We start from the raw sequence: 20,431 nt of genomic DNA, 5'->3' as shown, positions 1-20,431 counted from the left end.
TAAATCAATGTATATACACCAAAACATCATAAAAGCATATCTTTCGTTTCAGAAAAGTAGGAATCACAGAAAAAAATATATATGACATGACTAAACATTTCAAAATCATAATAAACTGAAAATTATTACATATTTTAACTCATCTCCGACAACTCCCCAACACACATCTACATATCCTCCGATTCCTAACACACTTTCGACATCCTCACCCCCCTGAAGTTTGTTTCCGTTCAAAACTCATATGTACTAACAATACAACCGTTTTACATACTTAAAAAAATTTTTTTTGACTTCTCCCATAAAAAGCATATCTTTCGTTTCATAAAAGTAGGAATCACAGAAAAAAAAATATATGACATGACTAAACATTTCAAAATCATAATAATCTGAAATTATTACATATTTTAACTCAACTCCGACAACATCAAGTTTCCTTACACACCATCGACTCCATAGCCACTAAAGAGAGTAAAACCACCATCACCACCATAGCCACTAAAGAGGCGATCGCCACCATCGAGGCGATCGCCACTAAAGAGAGTAAAACCACCATCGCCACTAAAGAGAGTAAAATTCTATCCAGAGTCCATCAGGCTTATACTACTATTATCTATCATTAGGTTACCTCCTTTAAACATAATTTTGAAAAATTCATCATTTCTTATAATATGGTTTTTGATTAATTTAACAATATTTAAATTACTAGGAATTAGTTAAATGTACATTTTCATAATACTGGCTAATATATTCTATTATTATTATTTATTTTGTTCAGTTCACTACGAATTAATAAATTTATTCAATTATGATTTTACGTTTCCTTCAAAATGTTAAATGTAATTATTTTCATCGATTTTTAATATAATAATGTTGCAAGCGTACGGGATCGTAATAGACCGAATGCACACAGATACGATTATAGATTAATAAAATTTAATTTTTATCAAAATAAATATTTCAGAGCTCTAGAACGTTCCACAGAAATATCCGTACAAGTGTTCACAGTATCATGTAATACAATCAGTAGTTAAACTTAAAACTACTAAGAACTTTAAACAAAATGCAATGCGAAATGCATCTAAAGAGAAAGCTAATCCAAAGACATCTCAGTTCACGCTGAACTAACAACTCGCAACAACAATAACTATACAAAACTAAGAACATGTGCTCTCTCTCTTCGACCGTATATAGTTTTCACCCGGCCGATGACATATTTCTAGTACTTTCTGCTTCTCGAAATTACTGGAAGGCAATAAAAGGGTCGAATTACGGTTGCAGCTAATATAGTTATCAATTACATTTATTCAATTATAATACCTATTGTGGTAATATAGGGAATGGACAAAAATGTAGTCAAATGGTCGCTAAGTTTGGCGACTTTTGGCGATTTATCGCCAAATTACCGAAATACCCATTTATTCAATGATAAATGGACTTGTTCCTTCCTATATTCTGATTTTTACTGCATAGCTTCTCTCTTTAGATTTTCCGTGTTACATTACACAGACAAATACAATAGTTTCACTCATAATTGCACTAAAATCATCTATCTACTATGTACACAATTCGTAACAACAATATAGTGGCCAAAATGTCTTTCAAATCATATGGAAACAAATATTTCTATAATTATTGCTTTTTTAAACTGTGCATATTGAAAAATAAGGCATATATCTTGTTCGATATTTCCGTAACTGGGAGATGTTCGAAGTACAGCGAAGTCGTGTAAACGTTAAATGTGCCCCAGAAAGAACTTTATTCTCTATGGTTGAATTAAATTTTCATTCATAATAACTAATGCTAGTCTACAAGAAACATATTTCTTGGCGTTTTGGAAGTGAAATTTGTTTTTGGATATACACTGCATTTCAAAAACGGCATCGATTTTTTCATATCAACATTATTTTTCGAAATATGACATAACCATCTTAGATATTAATATGAAATATGTTATTTATGAAAGTTTAATTCCTTATTAAGGTATAGCATGGATAAGTAATAAAAAATCGCAGTGATACCTAGAATTATATTTCACGTATTAGGGCATACAATTGAACTAAATATATAACTATTGTTTGTATAGAATTCTTACACTAGCAATTCACTTATCTAGATTTTATGCAAAGTAATTGGAACTATCACCTGTTTATGTTCCTAGATGTAAATATTGCAAAGTGTTTCGAGAGAAACACATTTTATACTTAATATATGATATCAGAATATGATATAGAGAAAAAGTAGTTAGTAGTTAGAAGTGAAATAAGTGATTCACATAGATGTGCATATAATGCATTATTCGCACTGTTTTCTTAATGTATATAACTTAACGTTTCCTATACAAACAACATTACGCTTCAAACTAGGCCAATCAATCATCTTTCATTATTTTATAATTACTAAACACTATTATGTGTTTTACTGATATTATTTATAAGGTAAAACAATCTAATCCCATTAGGGCTTGAATTAGAGATTCTTGAACTTAAAACTTCTCACTTATTTTTTGTTATTTGACTCTTCTGAATCTCAACCTTAAAACTATAGAAAAATTAGTTTCATTGACTTCTAATACAATATCAAAAAAGAATATTTTCGAAGTATTTGGCTATACTGGGCGGAGGAAGATAACTTTGAAGCTCCTATTTTAAAGCAACAGATTATAATAGTGCTGTTTGACACATGACACAGTTACTAAATCTCACATCAAGGATAGTCTGAATTTCATTGGGAATTTTAGCGAGTAAAATTATTGTTCCCGATTAAGAAACAAAATACTTTTTCACAAATTTTTCAAGGTTTATTATATATTGTTTATTGCGATTTTAATAATCTATTTTTTTAACAGTTTTCCGTTGAAATAATTGCTACAAATCAGTACTTTATCCTCTTAAATGGTCAATTTGGACAATTTCTTTAAGCAGCATCGTACAGAGATATAACTCATGAAAATTATTATTTATTAAAAAAAGTTCTTGAGATCATTTTACTAGAACACTGCTTTCAGGTATACCGCTGAGAGATCATTTTGACCGCTATCTTAGTATATTTAAATCTGAGCACAGTTAGAAAAAAGATAATTATTGAATTAATTAATATCTCAGATGTAATTCAAACTTTTCGATTAGACATCATGTTTTTTCAAATGGCTGTAAGGATGTTTTCATATTTTTCCCATGTGTAACTTGTATACGAACCAGTTTCCGTAAAAAAGACCTCCACGAAGGCATCCTTTTCCTTAGGCAGATAGCCCTAATGCGCTTTGACAAAAAAATCAGACCGAATTTCGACCAAATTTAGGTCCTAAAACTCTCGAAGCAGTTTTGATTGAAAAAATAAGTATGCAGGGAAATTAAGAACTGTGTTATAAAGAACATCCTAAAATCAGAACTTAAGCTTGCTAAGCATACTACATATAAATCTTTGCATTTGTAAATTATAAGTATTTTTTTAATACTAATATGTATTACTCTTGGTTATTTAAATTTTATTTCCTTGCGGAAATCAAATCCAGAATAAAGATATATGATATATGGATTCTGATTTTTTCTGATTAGTAGTGATTTAAAATACTTTTTTCATATAATAGTAAATTTAGTGATATACATGTGTGAGGAGTTAAATGAAAATTTCTAATTAAATGTGCATATATTTTACAAGTACATAGTGTAATTTTTAATTATTCAGTTTTATATGTATATGTATTTTAAATTGATTACAATTATTAATTAAAAATTAATGAATGGTTAATTACGTGTTACACGCGCATTTTCAAAGTTGTGAAAATGTCGTTCGCACGTTGACTACTGACAAGTACTGCTGCAGGTTGGAGTCTATGTGTCAGTTTTGCTTTAATAAAAAACATTTCTAATGACACTGAAATGATCTTATTAACAAAGGACTGCTGGCATTTAATTGATGTATGGTAAATGTCAGTACAGACCTTTAAAAACCCATCAGCTTTAAATAGCTTTTAAACACTTTTATTCCCTAGGGAAAATGAACTATGATAAACAAGCAAAGGTGCTTTTGTCAGTTCAGCACTTATTTCTCATGACCAAAGACCAATGGCATTTAATTAATTACTGATGAAACTTATTTGCGATGGGCTTGATAATGTCTTGAAAGATTGGAACTGTGATTGAAGTTTTTGTTACAAATGTTACACTGATATGGACATTCTCCAGTATGAGTTCTCAGATGGACTGTCAAATTTCCTTTTTGAGCAAAGCATTTTGCACATACAGGACAAACAAATGCACGCTTTCCTCTATGAAGTATTAAATGGGTTTTTAAACTGCACTCATCACAAAAAGTTTTACTGCATATTTCACAAAAATATGTTTCGTTATCTCTCATAAATGACTGCTGTATGCCACCATGACTTCCAGATGTTGATAACGAATTGAGGCTTGAATAAAATTCATTTTCAGAGCATATCTCATGACATCCTTTTTTATCCTTGAAGAGTACTGCCAAATAAAAATCATAATCAATAAAATGAAATATAAAATTTAAAAATTTATATTAAATAGTTAATATTTTATTTAAAAATAAATGCAGAGCTTATATGATAAATATATTGAAAAATGTTTTTAGAAAAAATATAAAAAATAATAATTAGTCCTAGGATTAACACATAAAACACTATAAAATCCCAAACTATAAGCAAATAAAAAGTTATTTAAAGCATATATAATTCATAAAATAATATTTAAAGAAAAATTGCCAAAATGCAAAATAGCACACATACCATACGAAACTACATTTTAATAATAAATAATTAGCAATAGTTACCATTTTTCCAAACAAAGCGTAATATGAAACTAACTACCACAAAACAATTTAGCTACGTTTGCTTTAAATAAATTTTAACCATTTTTTTTTTTAAATGGTTTTTGTAGCCTAAAAATATTAAAATGTACTTAATAATGACAATTATTAAAATGCAATATATAAATTAAATACTTAATTTACAATAATAGTTTTAATTTTTATATCATTTTTAACAAGCTCAATTAAACAATTCATTCACAATTTGGAAATCAGATGTGAAATTTTATAATAAATTTCACATTAAAAGCAAATATCAACAAAGACTGGATATGCAAAAATGCAAAGAAAAGTAGGCAATCTTATTTAGAAATGTTTGTGATTGACCAGATTCAGAAATGTATGCATGTATGTGTATATGTATGTATGTGCATATATATGTGTGTGAACACACACATACATACATATGAACTCACATATACACATGCCTACATAAACACATCTCATGTTTCTAAAAAGTTTAAAAATATACTAAGATAATAGCATAGTATTATTTTGAATAATTATAGCATAAAGAATTAACAGGAATAAAGTGTGCCAATACATCATGCAGTTATTCAATTATAATGTTTGCCTCCCCCAAAACTTCATTATTAATAGCCTATTGTAGTCCCAAGAAAAGAAAATGTATTTTTTAACAGTAGACATACAGCAAACATGTGACCATATTACAGCAACAAAAATCTGTATGGTTGCTTTCTTAGCAACCCAATAAATTATCAGAGAATTTTATGGTGTATATCAGGGGTGGCCAAAGTGTGGCTCGCGAGCCTCATACGCAGTCAATTTGTGCGGCTCGTGCATATAAAATATATGTATGAAATATGGTAAACTGAAACTATTCAGTGTCCTAAAAGAAGTAATTAATTAGTTTAGACTCTTTTTACAAAGTTATCAGGGATTTCTTTGTATTTAAAACCTTCTCCACTACTTCTATAATGATGTAAATATGAACTTGTGTCTTTTAGAAAATCTAGATGCGGCTCTCGAACATTCCTGAATTCAAACGTGCAGCTCTTACTGACATAAAGTTTGGCCAACCCTGGTATATATATTACTCATATTTATATTAGACTATTGCATTTACATAGTCTAATGTACATAACATGCAATTAAACTTTTTCTTGAAATGGCATGATATTTTTCTGTTTCTAAGAACAATTCTAACATAATTAGAAGAGGAGACCCCAAGAATAATAGTGGAAGATCTTATTTTACTGTAACCATCTATGGAAGTGCACCTCGCTCAGGCATTTGTTTACATTGCAGCATTCATAAAAGTTACATATTAATGGTGCATAATTTGCATTGCAGACAACATTGACTATGATTTACTTTACATGGGTACTTTGCAGTTGGATGGATAAATACAATAATTACAATGGATGCCAACCTTATTTAATATTTCAAAAAAGGAAAGCATATCTTGCAAAAGGCTAAATATTTAAACATTAAAAAACATACGAGTTGATGCCAAACATCGCCCATGAACGAGCGAAAAAAGATGAGAAGTAGGTAGTAAGTCTTGGCAAAAAAGTTCAAGTTCTTAATCTTCCTGCTATGGCAAGCACATATGCATACTGCATAGCAAAGATAAATGTTGTCACCTACTGCAAAAGTATCTCCATCACAGTATTTCCCTCTCAACGTGCTGGAGGCAAGAGGGGTCATAGATATCTTGTGTTAAACGTGAGCTTTCCACCACAACGAGTAGCCAGTTGATGCAAGCACAAGTTCAGACAACACTATCCTCTGATACAGAAGGCCAAACAAAATGAGAAAGAATCAGTCTTTTGGTCAGTTGTATATCTGGATGAGAAAGATCCATGGAAAGAATCAAATACTGGTCTTCAGAGTTGGCTGGAAACAAAAGGGCATGTCTTGTCACCACTTATGTCACAATATATATTTAGCCCAGGGAACAATTCCATATTTTGTGATTTTAATGAGCTGCTTTCAGTGGGCAGCAGATGATTCAGTTTGCAATCATTATGATAAAATTTAGCAATCTGTGCAAAACTTGTTATATCTAGATTATTAATAGCAGTAATTCATGACAATGTATCTGCCATAATATTTTCTTATCTAAGAATATATTGTATCTCGGTACTGAATTGGGCAACATAATTCATATGCCTAATCTGCCTGGACGATGCAGAATCTGAATGTTTTTTGAAACAAATATTAGAGATCGGTGATCTGTATATATTGTAAAAACTTGTCTTTTAAGAGAATGTTGAAAATGCCCTACAATACAGTAGATAGTGAGTAATTCTCTATCGTATATATTGTACTTACTTTCAGCTGGAGTCAGTTTTGGGGAGAAAAAAAAGGTTGAAGGCCATTATCGTGTTACAAGTGCAAAATGACTTGAATAGCCACGACTGATACACTGATGATCAATGACAACTGCTGACCACAGGCATGGTAAACAAGTGTCATTGAATCTTTTAGATGAGTTTTACATTTTTCAAATGCCACAGTTGTTTAAGCTGTCAGAAACAAGATGTTTACCATTCTTCTTAGAATCTTTTAAAATAGAATGAAGTGGAGCTTGGGTAGTAGCTGCCTTAGGCAAAAATCATCAATAAAAATTCAACATTGCCAAAAACCTCTTTAATTCAGATGTTAGTCTAGATTTAGAGAAGTTAGAAATTGTTGCAGTTTTTTCAGGAAGATGCCAAACACCTGAAGGGGTAATTAAACAGCCAAGAATTTATACCAATGACTTTCCCAGAATATATTTAGAAAGATTTAATTTTAACTTTAATTTTTGCAATCTATCAAAAATCAAACAGATATGGCTCTTGTACTCATCTTCACTTGATGAAGCCACAAGCAAATCATCAAAGCATGGAGCACAAAAGTCTAAGCCAAAAAGTACTTGATGAATAAATCTTTGGAATGTTTGACCGGCATTTCACAAACCAAGTGGGGTTTCAAGGAATTCAAATAATCCTAATGTAACCCATTTGGATTATTTGAGGTGTTTTAAGCACATCCTCGGAGTTAATAGAGATTTAATGGTATGCCCAGAGCTTAAACTGTGGTGGAGCTCACCTCCTGTACTTCTTATTTTGGGGAACTTAGCAATTTCACCAGAAATTAGATCTCAAAAGTTTTATTTTTAATAAAAAAATTATATTAAAAATAGATCCTCACTTGTCCTCACTTGAATGCATGTCTATCCTTGCCTGGGAAACAAACCCTTGAATGCAAGTCGAGACTTTTAAGGGAAGAACCGCCCACCTACCCACTTGCCAGAAGTTCATTCACCATAAAGTACAATGATTGTATGGCAGCGTGCACATTTTTTATTCCAATGCTAGTGCCCTCCTGTGGAAAAGAGCACCTGCAGACTTTTTGGAATGATGTAACTGAAGATGGAAAATAAAAATTGTTACTTGTTATTTTTTCCTTAACTAACAAGCCCACCATCAGCCGAGCGGTAAAGACGCTGAACACTGGCAGTTTGGTCTGAGGTTCGAATCCCACGAACAGGCTGGCTGCATGGGCGTTTTCGTGGTTTTCCCCATGTGTAACGTGTAAAAGTTTCCCTTAGAAAGTCCCCCACGAAGGCATCCCTCCCTTTAGGCAGATAGCCCTCATGTGCTTTGCCATAATTAAATAATCCACATCCAATTCTTAACTAACCCTCAGATTCAGGGAAAATTTGGGTACTCTTCTGTTATCAGGACCAAATTATGCTCATGTATGCACGTACATACATATGTATGTGTGTGCATATGCACATATAGATGCATACACTTCTGATTCTGGTCCTGATAACAAAAGAGTACCAAAATTTGTTCCCCAGTCACTTTTTGCTTGATAGCTAGAATTATAGTGTCAGGAGAACATGGTTAGAAAATATTAGACTCTCTTTGTTTTCAAACCTATACATCCTCCATTAAATTTTCTCTGTACTCTGTTAATGTTTGTAGCATAGTCTCTAGTCATATTAATGACACTTTAACCATTTTTATTGGCATTGCTGGAAAAAGAATCATCTTTATTTCTATCATCTATTGAAGAAGTAGTAGAAGTTATGTTCAGAGATTAAATTTAACTGGAGAATGGTTGAGCTATTTCTAAGTTTTTGTGTGAAATTGTAATTCCAGCAGGAAGATCAAATAAGTAAAGGTCAAGTATTTTATTTTATTATTTAACTATCTATCATTTATTTAATAACTTATAAATTTTTATTTATCTCTTTACATTTTGTTAAAATTTTAATTCTAATCATTAATTACTTAATTATCTTAATAATTAATTATTTTTTTAAGTGTATCATTTTATTTATTTATTTATTTATTCTTGTTCCTCTTTCCTGATGACCTTCCATAGGGGCCCAGCATTTCTAATTTTAGAAATTAAGCCCTGGGTAAGCCATAATCAAATCAAGTATAAAAAAAAAAAAAAAAAAAAAAAAAAAAAAAAAATTTCTTTAAAAAAAAATCTGCATACAGTTTTGAACATGCAGTACAGGATATGGTCAGCAATACAGTCAAAAGTCTTTAATCCGGACTTGTCGGGACTTCGGCGATTCTGGATTATCGGTTTTTCCGGATTATATATTATCAGTTTAAATCTGGCACGATGGCATGCAGAAATTATAAAATTAAAAATATGAAACCATAATTTATGAAATAAAGAGCAAGTATGATCTAAAGGGTATTAAAATTTACAAAAAAAAAAAGCTTAATATTTGTTTACTTTATTAAACATTTCTTTCAACGCGTGCATGCGTAAAGTATACATCACGCATAGTCGAAATTAGAAAATTGCAACCAGAAAACTATTTGATGTGTATTCGTGATATTTATAATGACAAGGAATTTGATTTAAATCATATCAAAGATGGAGTACATTGAGATGAAATGCTACATTTAGTAAGGAATTATAAGCCAAATAAAAATAAAAACATCTGTCCTGAAGATAAGGATAGTGCTGACAGATCAACTTCTAGTTCATTGGGCGCCGTGGCATCCCCCCCCCCGCGCAGAGCAGCGTGAAATTGATATACATATTTGGGAATGGTTAGAGAAACAAAGGATATGCCTTTATTCATTTTTTGCAGCATTTCCACTTTTTCTTTGATGGACATCGAAACATGCTTTCGCTTTGCAGATCGTTTGGCAGCTCCAAAATCGGAAATTCTTTTTGACATAATCGAAAGTTCAAGCTTACTTTTATAAAATTGCTCTAAAAGTCTGCAAAAAATAATAAGCCAGAATTAGAAGATTAAGGAACAATGCAGTCTGCAACATTAACTGAAATAGATTATTAGATAATTTTAGCTTAGCTTATACCACCCGTTATACATTAAACGCGCATGCATAAACACATATGTAAAGATATTACGCGCATGTGCAGAAAATTTGTCGCTTTGAGGTCCGGATTAAAGACTTTTGACTGTACAGTATTCAAGCTGCTATAGTCAAGCTGCTGCCTGAAGTAAACTGGTGACAGATAATTGTTGAAGTTTTGTTGTTATTGGTTTTATAAGAAGGAATAGTGTGTTCAGGATACTCAGCTACTAATTTATCAAATTTAAGACTCACCAAGATATGTCTAAATTAAACAAACTCTTAAACAATTTGTCATGCGATGACAAACCAGTCCCACAATCAATAAGGCAGTTTCTAGCAACGTCAACAAGTAATCAATATTTCTTAAGGAAACAGTTGATTTACATCTGCAATGACAAATAACCAAGTAAGGTTACAACATAAATTTAAATCAAAAGTAAGACATTATATGGCAAACATGGGAATCTTAGTTATATTTCCAGCGAACAAGACCAAATCCTGAGAAGCATTAGAACACTGAGCTTATGTTCTCGGTAATACCAACACATCTGCTCTGGTATCGATTAAATATTTTAATTCTGATAAGGGGTCGGCCAAAAGTATACGATTCACTCAAAGATTGCCACCTTGGCCAGCAAGTAATTTGATATTTTCCATTTTACAAAAGGAACATGGAGACAGACATTTCCTTGCCCTTGCTCACCAAAATTTACATGGTAGAAACAAAGGTCATCTGTTCACTCTTTATATAACAATTAGTGCATTCATATGGCAATATTCCTATGCCAGTATGAATGCTAAAATTGTGCTTATGACTGCAAGAATTAGATCACAAGGCAGAAGTTAACCCACTAACTTGCATTATCAGTTGCGCTGCCTGAAGTTCCAAAAAACGTAGCAGATTCACTTAGCTCAGGGATCACGATAGCCGTATTGACATAAGAGTGAGATGCGAGCTCAGTAATCTTATCAGCAACTGTAACTGATTTACTCAAATCCTCTTCACTTAGAGCAGCCAAAATAGACTGTGTGTTATCGGAAAGCCTTGCAAGCCACAAAGATCTTAACAAAAGTTCACCTACAGCATTGCCTGCTAAAGCATGCATATGAGTCAACAAGAAAGAAGGGCGCTAACTGCAAAGCTAAAGATTCCGCAACACAGTACAAATTTTTTATTCTTCGCTTTCAGACTGTATTGCAATGTATTTTTTTATGATATCATATTTCCAGCAGTGTGAGGTTTTAAAACAATATTGCTAACAGAATTAAGTATATCAGAATTCACAGCAGCAACAACATGGTTAAGTTTTGTTAAATCCAAAGTTGTATTGGAAAGAGAAAACTGCTGTGTTTCAATCTAACAAGCCATAATGCAGGGCTTGTTTTCCAAAACAGGGACAATTTTACTGAAACATGCGATACCTGCATAGCTACTACATTTATAGTTCAAAAAACATCAAAATTTTCATTCCATGCCATGACTATTAAATTTTAGAAAAATATATGATTCTAACTGCAAATACGGAAAAAAAAATCAACACTAAAGCATGGTATAAAAAGATGGAAGACCTACGAGGTATCTATAACCATTAGGAATACACATGAGAACAAAAAATACATGAATATTAATGAAATGTAAAATATTCACCTCATAAAAATATACTGTACATATTATAAGGAAAAACCGACTCCAATGAATGCTAAGAATGCACAATAAAAATATTTCCTTTAAAAAGTACACTTTAAAGATATTCTAAAAATCTTTCAAAAATCCAATAAAATTACCAGTTAATTTTTTTTTCCTTGAAAAAACACCCTTAAATTAAAAAAAAAAAAAAAATCTACCTGCATTTAAAAAATTGATAAATTAAATAAGTAATCCAGCTTCAGCCCCAACACACAAATTGATGAAAACTTTCACCAAAATATTCTTGAGAATCATTCGTACTAAAGTAATAACACTGTGAAATCACAAAATCCATCCATGTTGCTCCAAAACTTCCTCCAAGAGCACATGAAGCTGCAGCATACTTCATTTATCTTTCTTTCTTCAACAAAATTAGGACTATACAGAATAAGATGTATGATAAGTTCTGGGCCACAAGATTGAGAAGCGCCTTCCATACAAAATACGTAGGCAAAATCACAACTATTTTCTAGGCAGGTATAGCTGCAACGTAACGTGCACCAGTGCTTTAGGTCATCAAATATGGCGATGTTTTATTGCCATTAAACTCCATCAGAAGGTAATTAGAAAGAATCACAAACTTCAGCTAACTATTAAAAAAAATTAAATAATAAAAAAAATTCAGGTTTTTTTCCTCGGCGCTACGAAAAGCACATATGCATATTGTGCAGCAAAGATGAATTTTGCCACTCACTGCAATGAAGATTTCCACCATATATAGGTAGTGTTGATAAATATCAAAACTTGAATAAAAGTAGTTTTTTATACACTAAAATTAAAGTGACCCAATTCAAATCCTGAAACAAGAAAATTCTCGCTCAGGCAGGGAATACTTCCCTGATTGAAAAAAAACCCCTCGATTAAAATGATGGCTTTTCAATTCATTACACACAAAAATTGGTCAGCTGCTGACGAATCTGATTTCAGGTGATACATATATTAGGAGGAAAGGAATCAAAATGCACAGCAAGTGGGTAATTTTAGTATTTTAATTAAGAAAATACAACTTATTCATAAAACTTTGAGAAATTTTAAATTTCAGGGTCAAAACTATAATATTTTAAATTTCAGCTGGAAGATTACAGAATTAAAATGGAATAAATTACTTTCAAGTATCCAATATAAGATATAAATAATCTTAACAGCTTCAATAATATATACTACACATATAATTATATAATAAAAATAAAGCTTAAATAATATACACCTAACGACAGTTTAAATAACATATTATAGGTGTTTAAATACTACATAAAACATCCCTCATTTATCTGAATAGTGAAAGGGTGTCACAACGAAGTATCAAACAGAAAAAATTTCTGCCAATCAGGAGCAAAAAGCTAAATGTGTCAAGCTATCAGATATTTTTAACTAGCCTAGACACTCAAATTTCGGTTGGCTTTTATTTTAATCTTTCACTCATATGGTGAAAAATTTGTGTATGATTAGAATGGTTGGGTTCTCCAGACTTGTACATAAAACTATATATTTTATTGATACATCCAAGGCTGGCATCACAGCCTATGCAACTACATTTAGGGGTGGCAATTTTTTTTTTAATTTAGAGAAACATCAAGCAGCAAAATCTAAGAATGGTAAGATTTTTAAAATTTAGGGAAGGCACTGGATTGCTTGATTTTGGGATGACAAAATTTAGATAGGCATCAGGCAGCTAAACTTAGGACCTTCAGAGATTGCACCAGGCAGCAATATGTCTAGTGCTAGCACACAATACATCACATATACATAATACATCATTCATAAAAACAATTACTAGCTATGTTTCAAAATAAAATATATACTCAATATAGTCAAGTAAAATAAATAAGCAACCAAGACACATTTAAAATATTTTTCATCCTTATAAAGCCATTAGCTAAAATGTGACATTGGGATATGATTCTTGGATCTCTATCTATGTTAGTTAAAAGTTAAAATTATCACACTTTACAACAGAAAACCTAATACAGTCAAAAGTCTTTAATCCGGACCTCAAAGCTGCACACTTTCTGCGCATGCGTCTACGTATGTGCGTTTAATGTATAATGGATGGTATAAGCTAAGCTAAAATTATCTAATTATCTATTTCAGTTAATGTTGATGATTGCATTGTTCCTTATTCTTCGAACTGGATCCGGCTTATTATTTTTTGCAGACTGTTAGAGCAATTTTATAAAAGTAAGCTTGAACTTTCGATTATGTCAAAAAGAATTTCCGATTCTGTAGCTACCAAAGGGTCTACAAAGCGAAAGCATGTTTCGATGTCCATCAAACAAAAAGTGGAATTGCTGCAAAAAATGGATAAAGGCATTCTCTAACCATTCCCAAATATGTTTATAAATTTCACGCTGCTCTGTGGAGGGGGGACGACGACGCAGCGCGCAATGAACTGGAAGTTGATCTGTCAGCACTATCCTTATCTTCAGGGCAGATGTTTTTATTTTATTCGGCTTATAATTCCTTACTAAATGTAGTATTTCATCTCGATGTACTCCGTTTTCAATATGATTTACATCAAATTCCTCGTCATTATAAATATCACGAATACACATCAAATAGTTTTTTGGTTGCAATTTTTTAATTTCGACTATTTGTAATGTATGCTTTAAGCATGCGCGCGTCGACAGAAATGTTTAATAAAGTAAACAAATAAATATTAAGCTTTTTTTTGGTAAATTTTGATACCCTTTAGATCATAATTGCTTTTTATTTCATAAATTACGGTTTCATATTTTTTATTTTATAATTTCTGCATGCCATCTTACCGGATTTAAACTGATGATCTATAATCCGGAATCACCGAAGTCCCGATGAGTCCAAATTAAAAACTTTTGACTTTATAAGGTCTTTCTTAGCTCCAAATCAGAAATATATTCTCCAAAATAAGAGATCCATTTTACCTCTTGAAATAAATTGGATTGAAAATTAATAGCATGTAATTGATTTTTGTAGTTTAAATACTTCCCTCATATTTGCTGCATCAGTTTCTTGTTCCTTTTCAATTTGCTTTGATTTTTCATTTACACTATTTGAAACAGTAATCATTAAAATTATATACCATATACAATATATCATTAAAAGTAATTTCTACAGTGGTATTATATAATACAGTAAGGAAAAGACTAGATTTCAGTAGAATACAAACTGGAAGGGAAGCAATCAGATTGTTACTTCACATTTTCTAGTTGCTGTTTACGAATCTCTTATTTGAAAAGTAGTACAAAGGCTGAATCAACAAATAACAAATACCACAGAAATCAGATTTTCAGATAAAAATCCAAATTTGAATTTCACTGCAATATCAATAGATATTTTGAGAAATGGGATGGAGATTGAAGGATTAACACAAAATAACATAGAAAAAAATTGGATAAAATTTGCCAAAACACTTGAGTTTCACCATAATATTTATCAACATTTGATAGTGGATGATAGTTTCACAGTTCCACTTTCAGTACATTCAAGAACTCTGTACAGAGTGTAATGATTCTGTTAAAGTGCACAAACACATTAAGTCTATTTTTTAATGAACAAGAAATCATTTCAATAGAAATAATATAACTAAGCACTAATTTTATTTTTCAGTAAACTTAGTTGTTTGTCATAAGTCAGTTTAAATGTTTTCTATAATGGCTTTTAAGTCCAGTATATTGCGTGAATCTCTTTTTACAAACTTCACATTCATATGGTCGTTCACCGGTATGAATCCTCTGATGAATCTTGAGATTTCCTTTTAAACTAAACCGTCTATTACACAGATGGCATGCAAATGGACGTTCTCCCATATGCAGTTTCAAATGAGTGTTTAGATTACCTTTCTGACGGAATGATTTACTGCACAGTTGGCAAACATATGAAGGATTACCATTATGTTGTTTCATTTGCACTGACAATGGATTAGCTTCAGATGCAGATAAAATATTGCTGAAATGCATACAGTCCACATTTTTGTCACATATCAATCCAAATTTTGTTGAGTGTTCTACACCTACAAAGAAAAAAAAAGTACATTTCAATAACTACATTATATATTACCTCACTTTTCCATTATGTCCTCACTTTTTGAGCACTGAGAAATACGATCTGTATTTAGCTATGAAACGATCCAGTTATTCTGAATAATAACATACCTGTCTGTATGTAACTATAAAATGATCACAATTACTCTGAATTATATCTGCTTGAAAAAAGGTAAATGTTAAATTTACACAATCACATCAAATTTGCCATTAAAGACAAATAACAAGGTATTTTTTATGCATATCAAATACTTCTAAAATCCATGTAAGCCACAACTTTATTGCACTCAGATATAAATTTCTGCAAATTGATAGAAAAAAGAATTACTTTAATCTATATCACATATAATTTAATTTTTTTACATTTTGTAAACTCTGGTAATAACTTTAATTGAAGGATTATTCTAAATAATATTAATAATTTAAAAGAGAACATAAATGTTAATTTTTATTATAGCATTTAAAAATCAGCAAATAACAAATAACTGGAAATAATAGCTTACAAATCAGTGAAGTAAGAAATACAATAGCAAAAGTGATTAATTATAACTTATAATAAATGGAAGGGGGAGAAGACTTTTCAAACAGTCACAAATATAGCGGGATTTTATTCTGTAGATACTTCCCCCTGCATAAGTACAGAATTCTTCATAAAGTAGAATATATAGACAATAAATTGAAATATAGAGATTGACATGGGCAATGGTCAACTGCGATAATTGAAAAATCTGGATAGTTAGGGTATCTTTTCCTTTCCACTATACATTGTTGTGCAACTTATGAAATTTCTTTTTAAATTTATTATATTTTACTTCAACAAAGATTATAATGGTAGAAATAAAAACTGGTGCTACTTTGGTAGACGGTTGCACGGATTTTTGGCGATTTACGTTGGCGCGATTTCTACAAACGTCAGCCATCTTGAAAAACGCTGTTTTTACGCATAGTAAAGTATTCGAAACTTAAAAAAAAAAAAAATAAATAAATATCGCTAGAAATAATGGATTAATTTTTTTGTTGAAAATGTGGTTTTTTAAGATGGCAGGCAAATGTAAATAAATACATTTACTGTGAGTATAAAATACTAAAGTAAGGTTATTATTACTTTCATATAGCAAAGAAGAGAATAAAAACACCGCTATTAAAACATTGTGCCAACGTTTAATTAGATTAAAATATTACTGAAATTGAATATCGAAATAAAAAATATCATCCAACATTTAAAAGAATTAGAATATTATTAAATTTAAATACTTTAAAATACGTTATATAGAATATAATATATATATATATATATATTATATAGAATATTGTATGAACTTAAATCCATTTAGTGCGAATACAAGTTATTATTACTTGCGCATTGCTGCAAAGTTAGTTAATAATAAAATACATTTACTACGAGTATAAAATACTAAAGAAAGGTTAAATTATTACTTTCATATAGCATAGAAATAGAATAAAAATACCACTATAAAAACATTGCGCCAACGTTTAATTGGATTAAAATATTACGTAAATTGAAGGAAGCACTTCCGCAGAGAACCCGGTAAATGTAAACATCGCCAACTTTGGCGATAATAGTTCAAACCTGGTAACCCAGCGGATTTATGCTATTCGCTTGTTCGAAGTTTGCAACCATTCCTCTTGGGTTCATTTTGTTGAATTATTACTGTCGTTGTTCGCATTTGCAGCTTTATATTATTCTTCTCTTATTTATTATTATTTTTTCTGAATTTGTTAACAACGAATGGATAGAAATATTTTCGTATATAGATGCCGGTTCTCGGTTCGGGATGAAAGGAAGAAAGTACGGCGGGAGGGGTGAATGCTAATTTGTAACACGGCTGTTGTGTTCTTAATTATTAACAGCTCTAAGAACCAGCAATTTAAATAACTAAGTAATGCTTTTATTTTTATTATTGGTTATTGTCATCTAAAATGAGAATAAATCAATTTTCTGTCTTAAATTTTAACAATATATTTGTTAATGCTTTTCTAACAATAACCTTTCAGAGGATGGCTGGTGTGACATAAACAGATGATTAAATTGAAATAAAAAATATTATTGATTATCTAAGATGACGGAATAGTTTGATGCATCACTATGGTCATCAAAATTAGCAAACCACTGCTGGTGTAAGGAATATATTGTTTTCTGTATTAACTGGAATTTAAGACAAATGTTTTTCGTTTATCACGTTTAACCGGTTAATTTCAGTACATTAATACTAATTTATATTTTCAAATGAATTTTTATTTCCGCTATAAATGCTTATATATTGTCTCATACTTAATATATTCTTTTCTGTGCTAACTTGAATTTAATACAAATTTATTTAGTATATCACGTTTAACCAGTTAGTTTTACATATACATGCTTATTATCTGTGAATTTTTACTACCATATGCTAAATATATTCTTTTGTCTGCTAACTTGAATTTACATGCACTAAAAATCACGTTTACGGCTCGGCTCATCGCCGATGAAACGCGAGCTTGGCGAGTAAAAATGCAACGGCGCCAACGGGTTCTTTCCCGAAGCGCCAACGGGTCTCTGCGGATGAAAACCCAAATTGAATATCGAATTAAAAACCATCATACCAACGTTTAAAAGAATTAAAATATTACTTAAATTAAATACTTTAAAATAAGTAAATAAGAACGCTTCGTACACTAGAGCTAAAGTGACAGCAATTAGTTTATTGTTGGTAAAAAAGGAGGAATGTCTAATAATTTTCTTACCGTTACAGCGGTTATTTCTTCCAACATGACCACAATATCATATACGGCCGTCTCAGAATCGGCTCTTCTAACGGTCTTCATCTGTGATCTACACTTTCGCACTTCATTGAAGAAACAATTAGCGACGTTTCCTTCAAAAATTTAAAATAAATTTCCTCTGACCCTTGTAAGAATTTATAAATTAATCTTTGATTAGGAAAGCCAGGCTGGCGAAAATATGGTCTCAAAGGACAATTTTTTGATTCCGAAACCAAAAATTCTTGGTACTTATCAAAAACAACATTCATTTTTGAAGGAATTCGAAGATATGAATTAAATTTTAAAATGGCGCGGTAATGCACAAATTTTCAGCAACCTATCAGGGAGCTGATTACAGCTCATTACTGCACAAATATTCTAAAACCAATCAGAGAGCTGATTACATCACGCCTAGAATTAAAATTATTTAAATAATCATACATAATAAAATCATTTTAAAAAAGAAATACAAAATTAAATTGTATTTTAATATTTAACAGCCATAAATAATGTTTAAAACATTAGATTAAATTTATAGATATTAAAACCAATTACTTTTAAAGTAAGGTGACGTCACTGATTACATCATCCACAGCATAAAATTTCATAAAATATGATAAAGAATAAAATTTTTATTTCAAATAAAAATGCAAAATTAAATTGATTTTTAATATTTAGAAGCCATAAATAATATTTAAAACACGGAATTTATGCATAATAACACGCATTATTTTTAAATAAAATGTCAATAAAGTATCGGTTACCATAAATAACTTATCCAGCAATGGGTTTACGTAAGTCGTATTACTCGCCAAAAGAAAAATTGCCAAAAACTCGCCAAAATCCGTGCAACTGTCTACCAAAGTAGCACTTAAAAACTTGATTTCACAAAGAAAAACTTAAAACATTTTTTTCCAATAAAATTATTTTTATTTACCTTAACACAAAACTCTTTTCTGCTTACACACACACACAAAAAGTAGTACACGAGTTTTATTTTACCCAATTAAAAAAAAAAAAAAAATCTGAAAAGTTTCAGATTTTAAATTACGTCCAAACGGGCGTTTTTTTAACATTTTGTGTGTTACATTTATTTATTAAATATTACTTTCTTCGCACTTAAACCATAAAATTCAGTTCAACAGCAATATCACAAAATAGTTTTAAAATGAGGATATCTTTAGAATTTTCGATACATAGACTCGCGCACTGGAGATAAAAATCTTTTTTCTGTACAACGTTGCCATTTCTCGCTTTAAAATCCTTGAGTTTGTTAATAAAAAATTCGTTAAAGTTTTCAAAATATGAAATCGATAATAAAACAAATTCCAAATTTGGGCTTCCACATGCCCATATTCGTAGGAGGATTACGTCATTAAAAATTCGGTGACTCTATGTACCGCTGTTTTATCACAATGCGGGAAATATACATACGTTTATGCAGATTTTTCATTTTTTAATTTCTTCAAATATAATGCAGGACTCTAACATTTGGTGGCAAGAGTTTGAAAAGTGAAACGGACACTTATAGTGAAACAACGCAAAAAGAAAACAATAGTCCTTCAGGGACAAAGCCCCTTTGGACTAAAAAAAAGAGAGAGAAAACTGAGAGAACCTCGAGAAAAGAGAAAGTTTGCATTTACAGTAAAGGACCATTCATGTCCTTCACATTTACAGTTCATATGATCTTTTTAGTCTGATTCATGTTAATGCAAAATACTTCATCATGCATAGCTTTGGTTATGTGTCATTTTTTCTATTTATTCATCAACATTTCTTTCCTCTACTTAAATACTAGTTTTCCCAGAAATTCCTTCTTT

The 20,431-nt window shown here is 30.8% G+C and overlaps 1 protein-coding gene across 6 annotated transcripts in view; it reads right to left on the bottom strand.

Annotated features, from left to right (window-relative positions):
- Positions 1-916: 916 nt before the first annotated feature.
- Positions 917-20,431, bottom strand: part of LOC118179910 (uncharacterized) — a 67,906-nt gene continuing 48,391 nt past the window's right edge. For all 6 annotated transcript variants that reach the window (XM_085820385.1, XM_085820386.1, XM_085820384.1 and 3 more), the window contains 2 exons: positions 15,695-15,817; positions 917-4,469 (listed from right to left, as the gene is read on the bottom strand). In XM_085820385.1, coding sequence (XP_085676511.1) covers positions 4,093-4,469; positions 15,695-15,817 — 500 coding nt within the window. In that variant the 3' untranslated portion in view covers positions 917-4,092. The remainder of the gene's footprint in view (positions 4,470-15,694; positions 15,818-20,431) is intronic.

The sequence above is a fragment of the Stegodyphus dumicola genome, chromosome 7 (assembly GCF_044657685.1).
Source record: "Stegodyphus dumicola isolate Sdum_Otavi_A_Nest chromosome 7, ASM4465768v1".
Lineage (NCBI taxonomy): Eukaryota > Metazoa > Arthropoda > Arachnida > Araneae > Eresidae > Stegodyphus > Stegodyphus dumicola.
The sequence above is the reverse complement of the archived record's forward strand: the minus strand, read 5'-3'. Positions and strand labels throughout refer to the sequence as shown.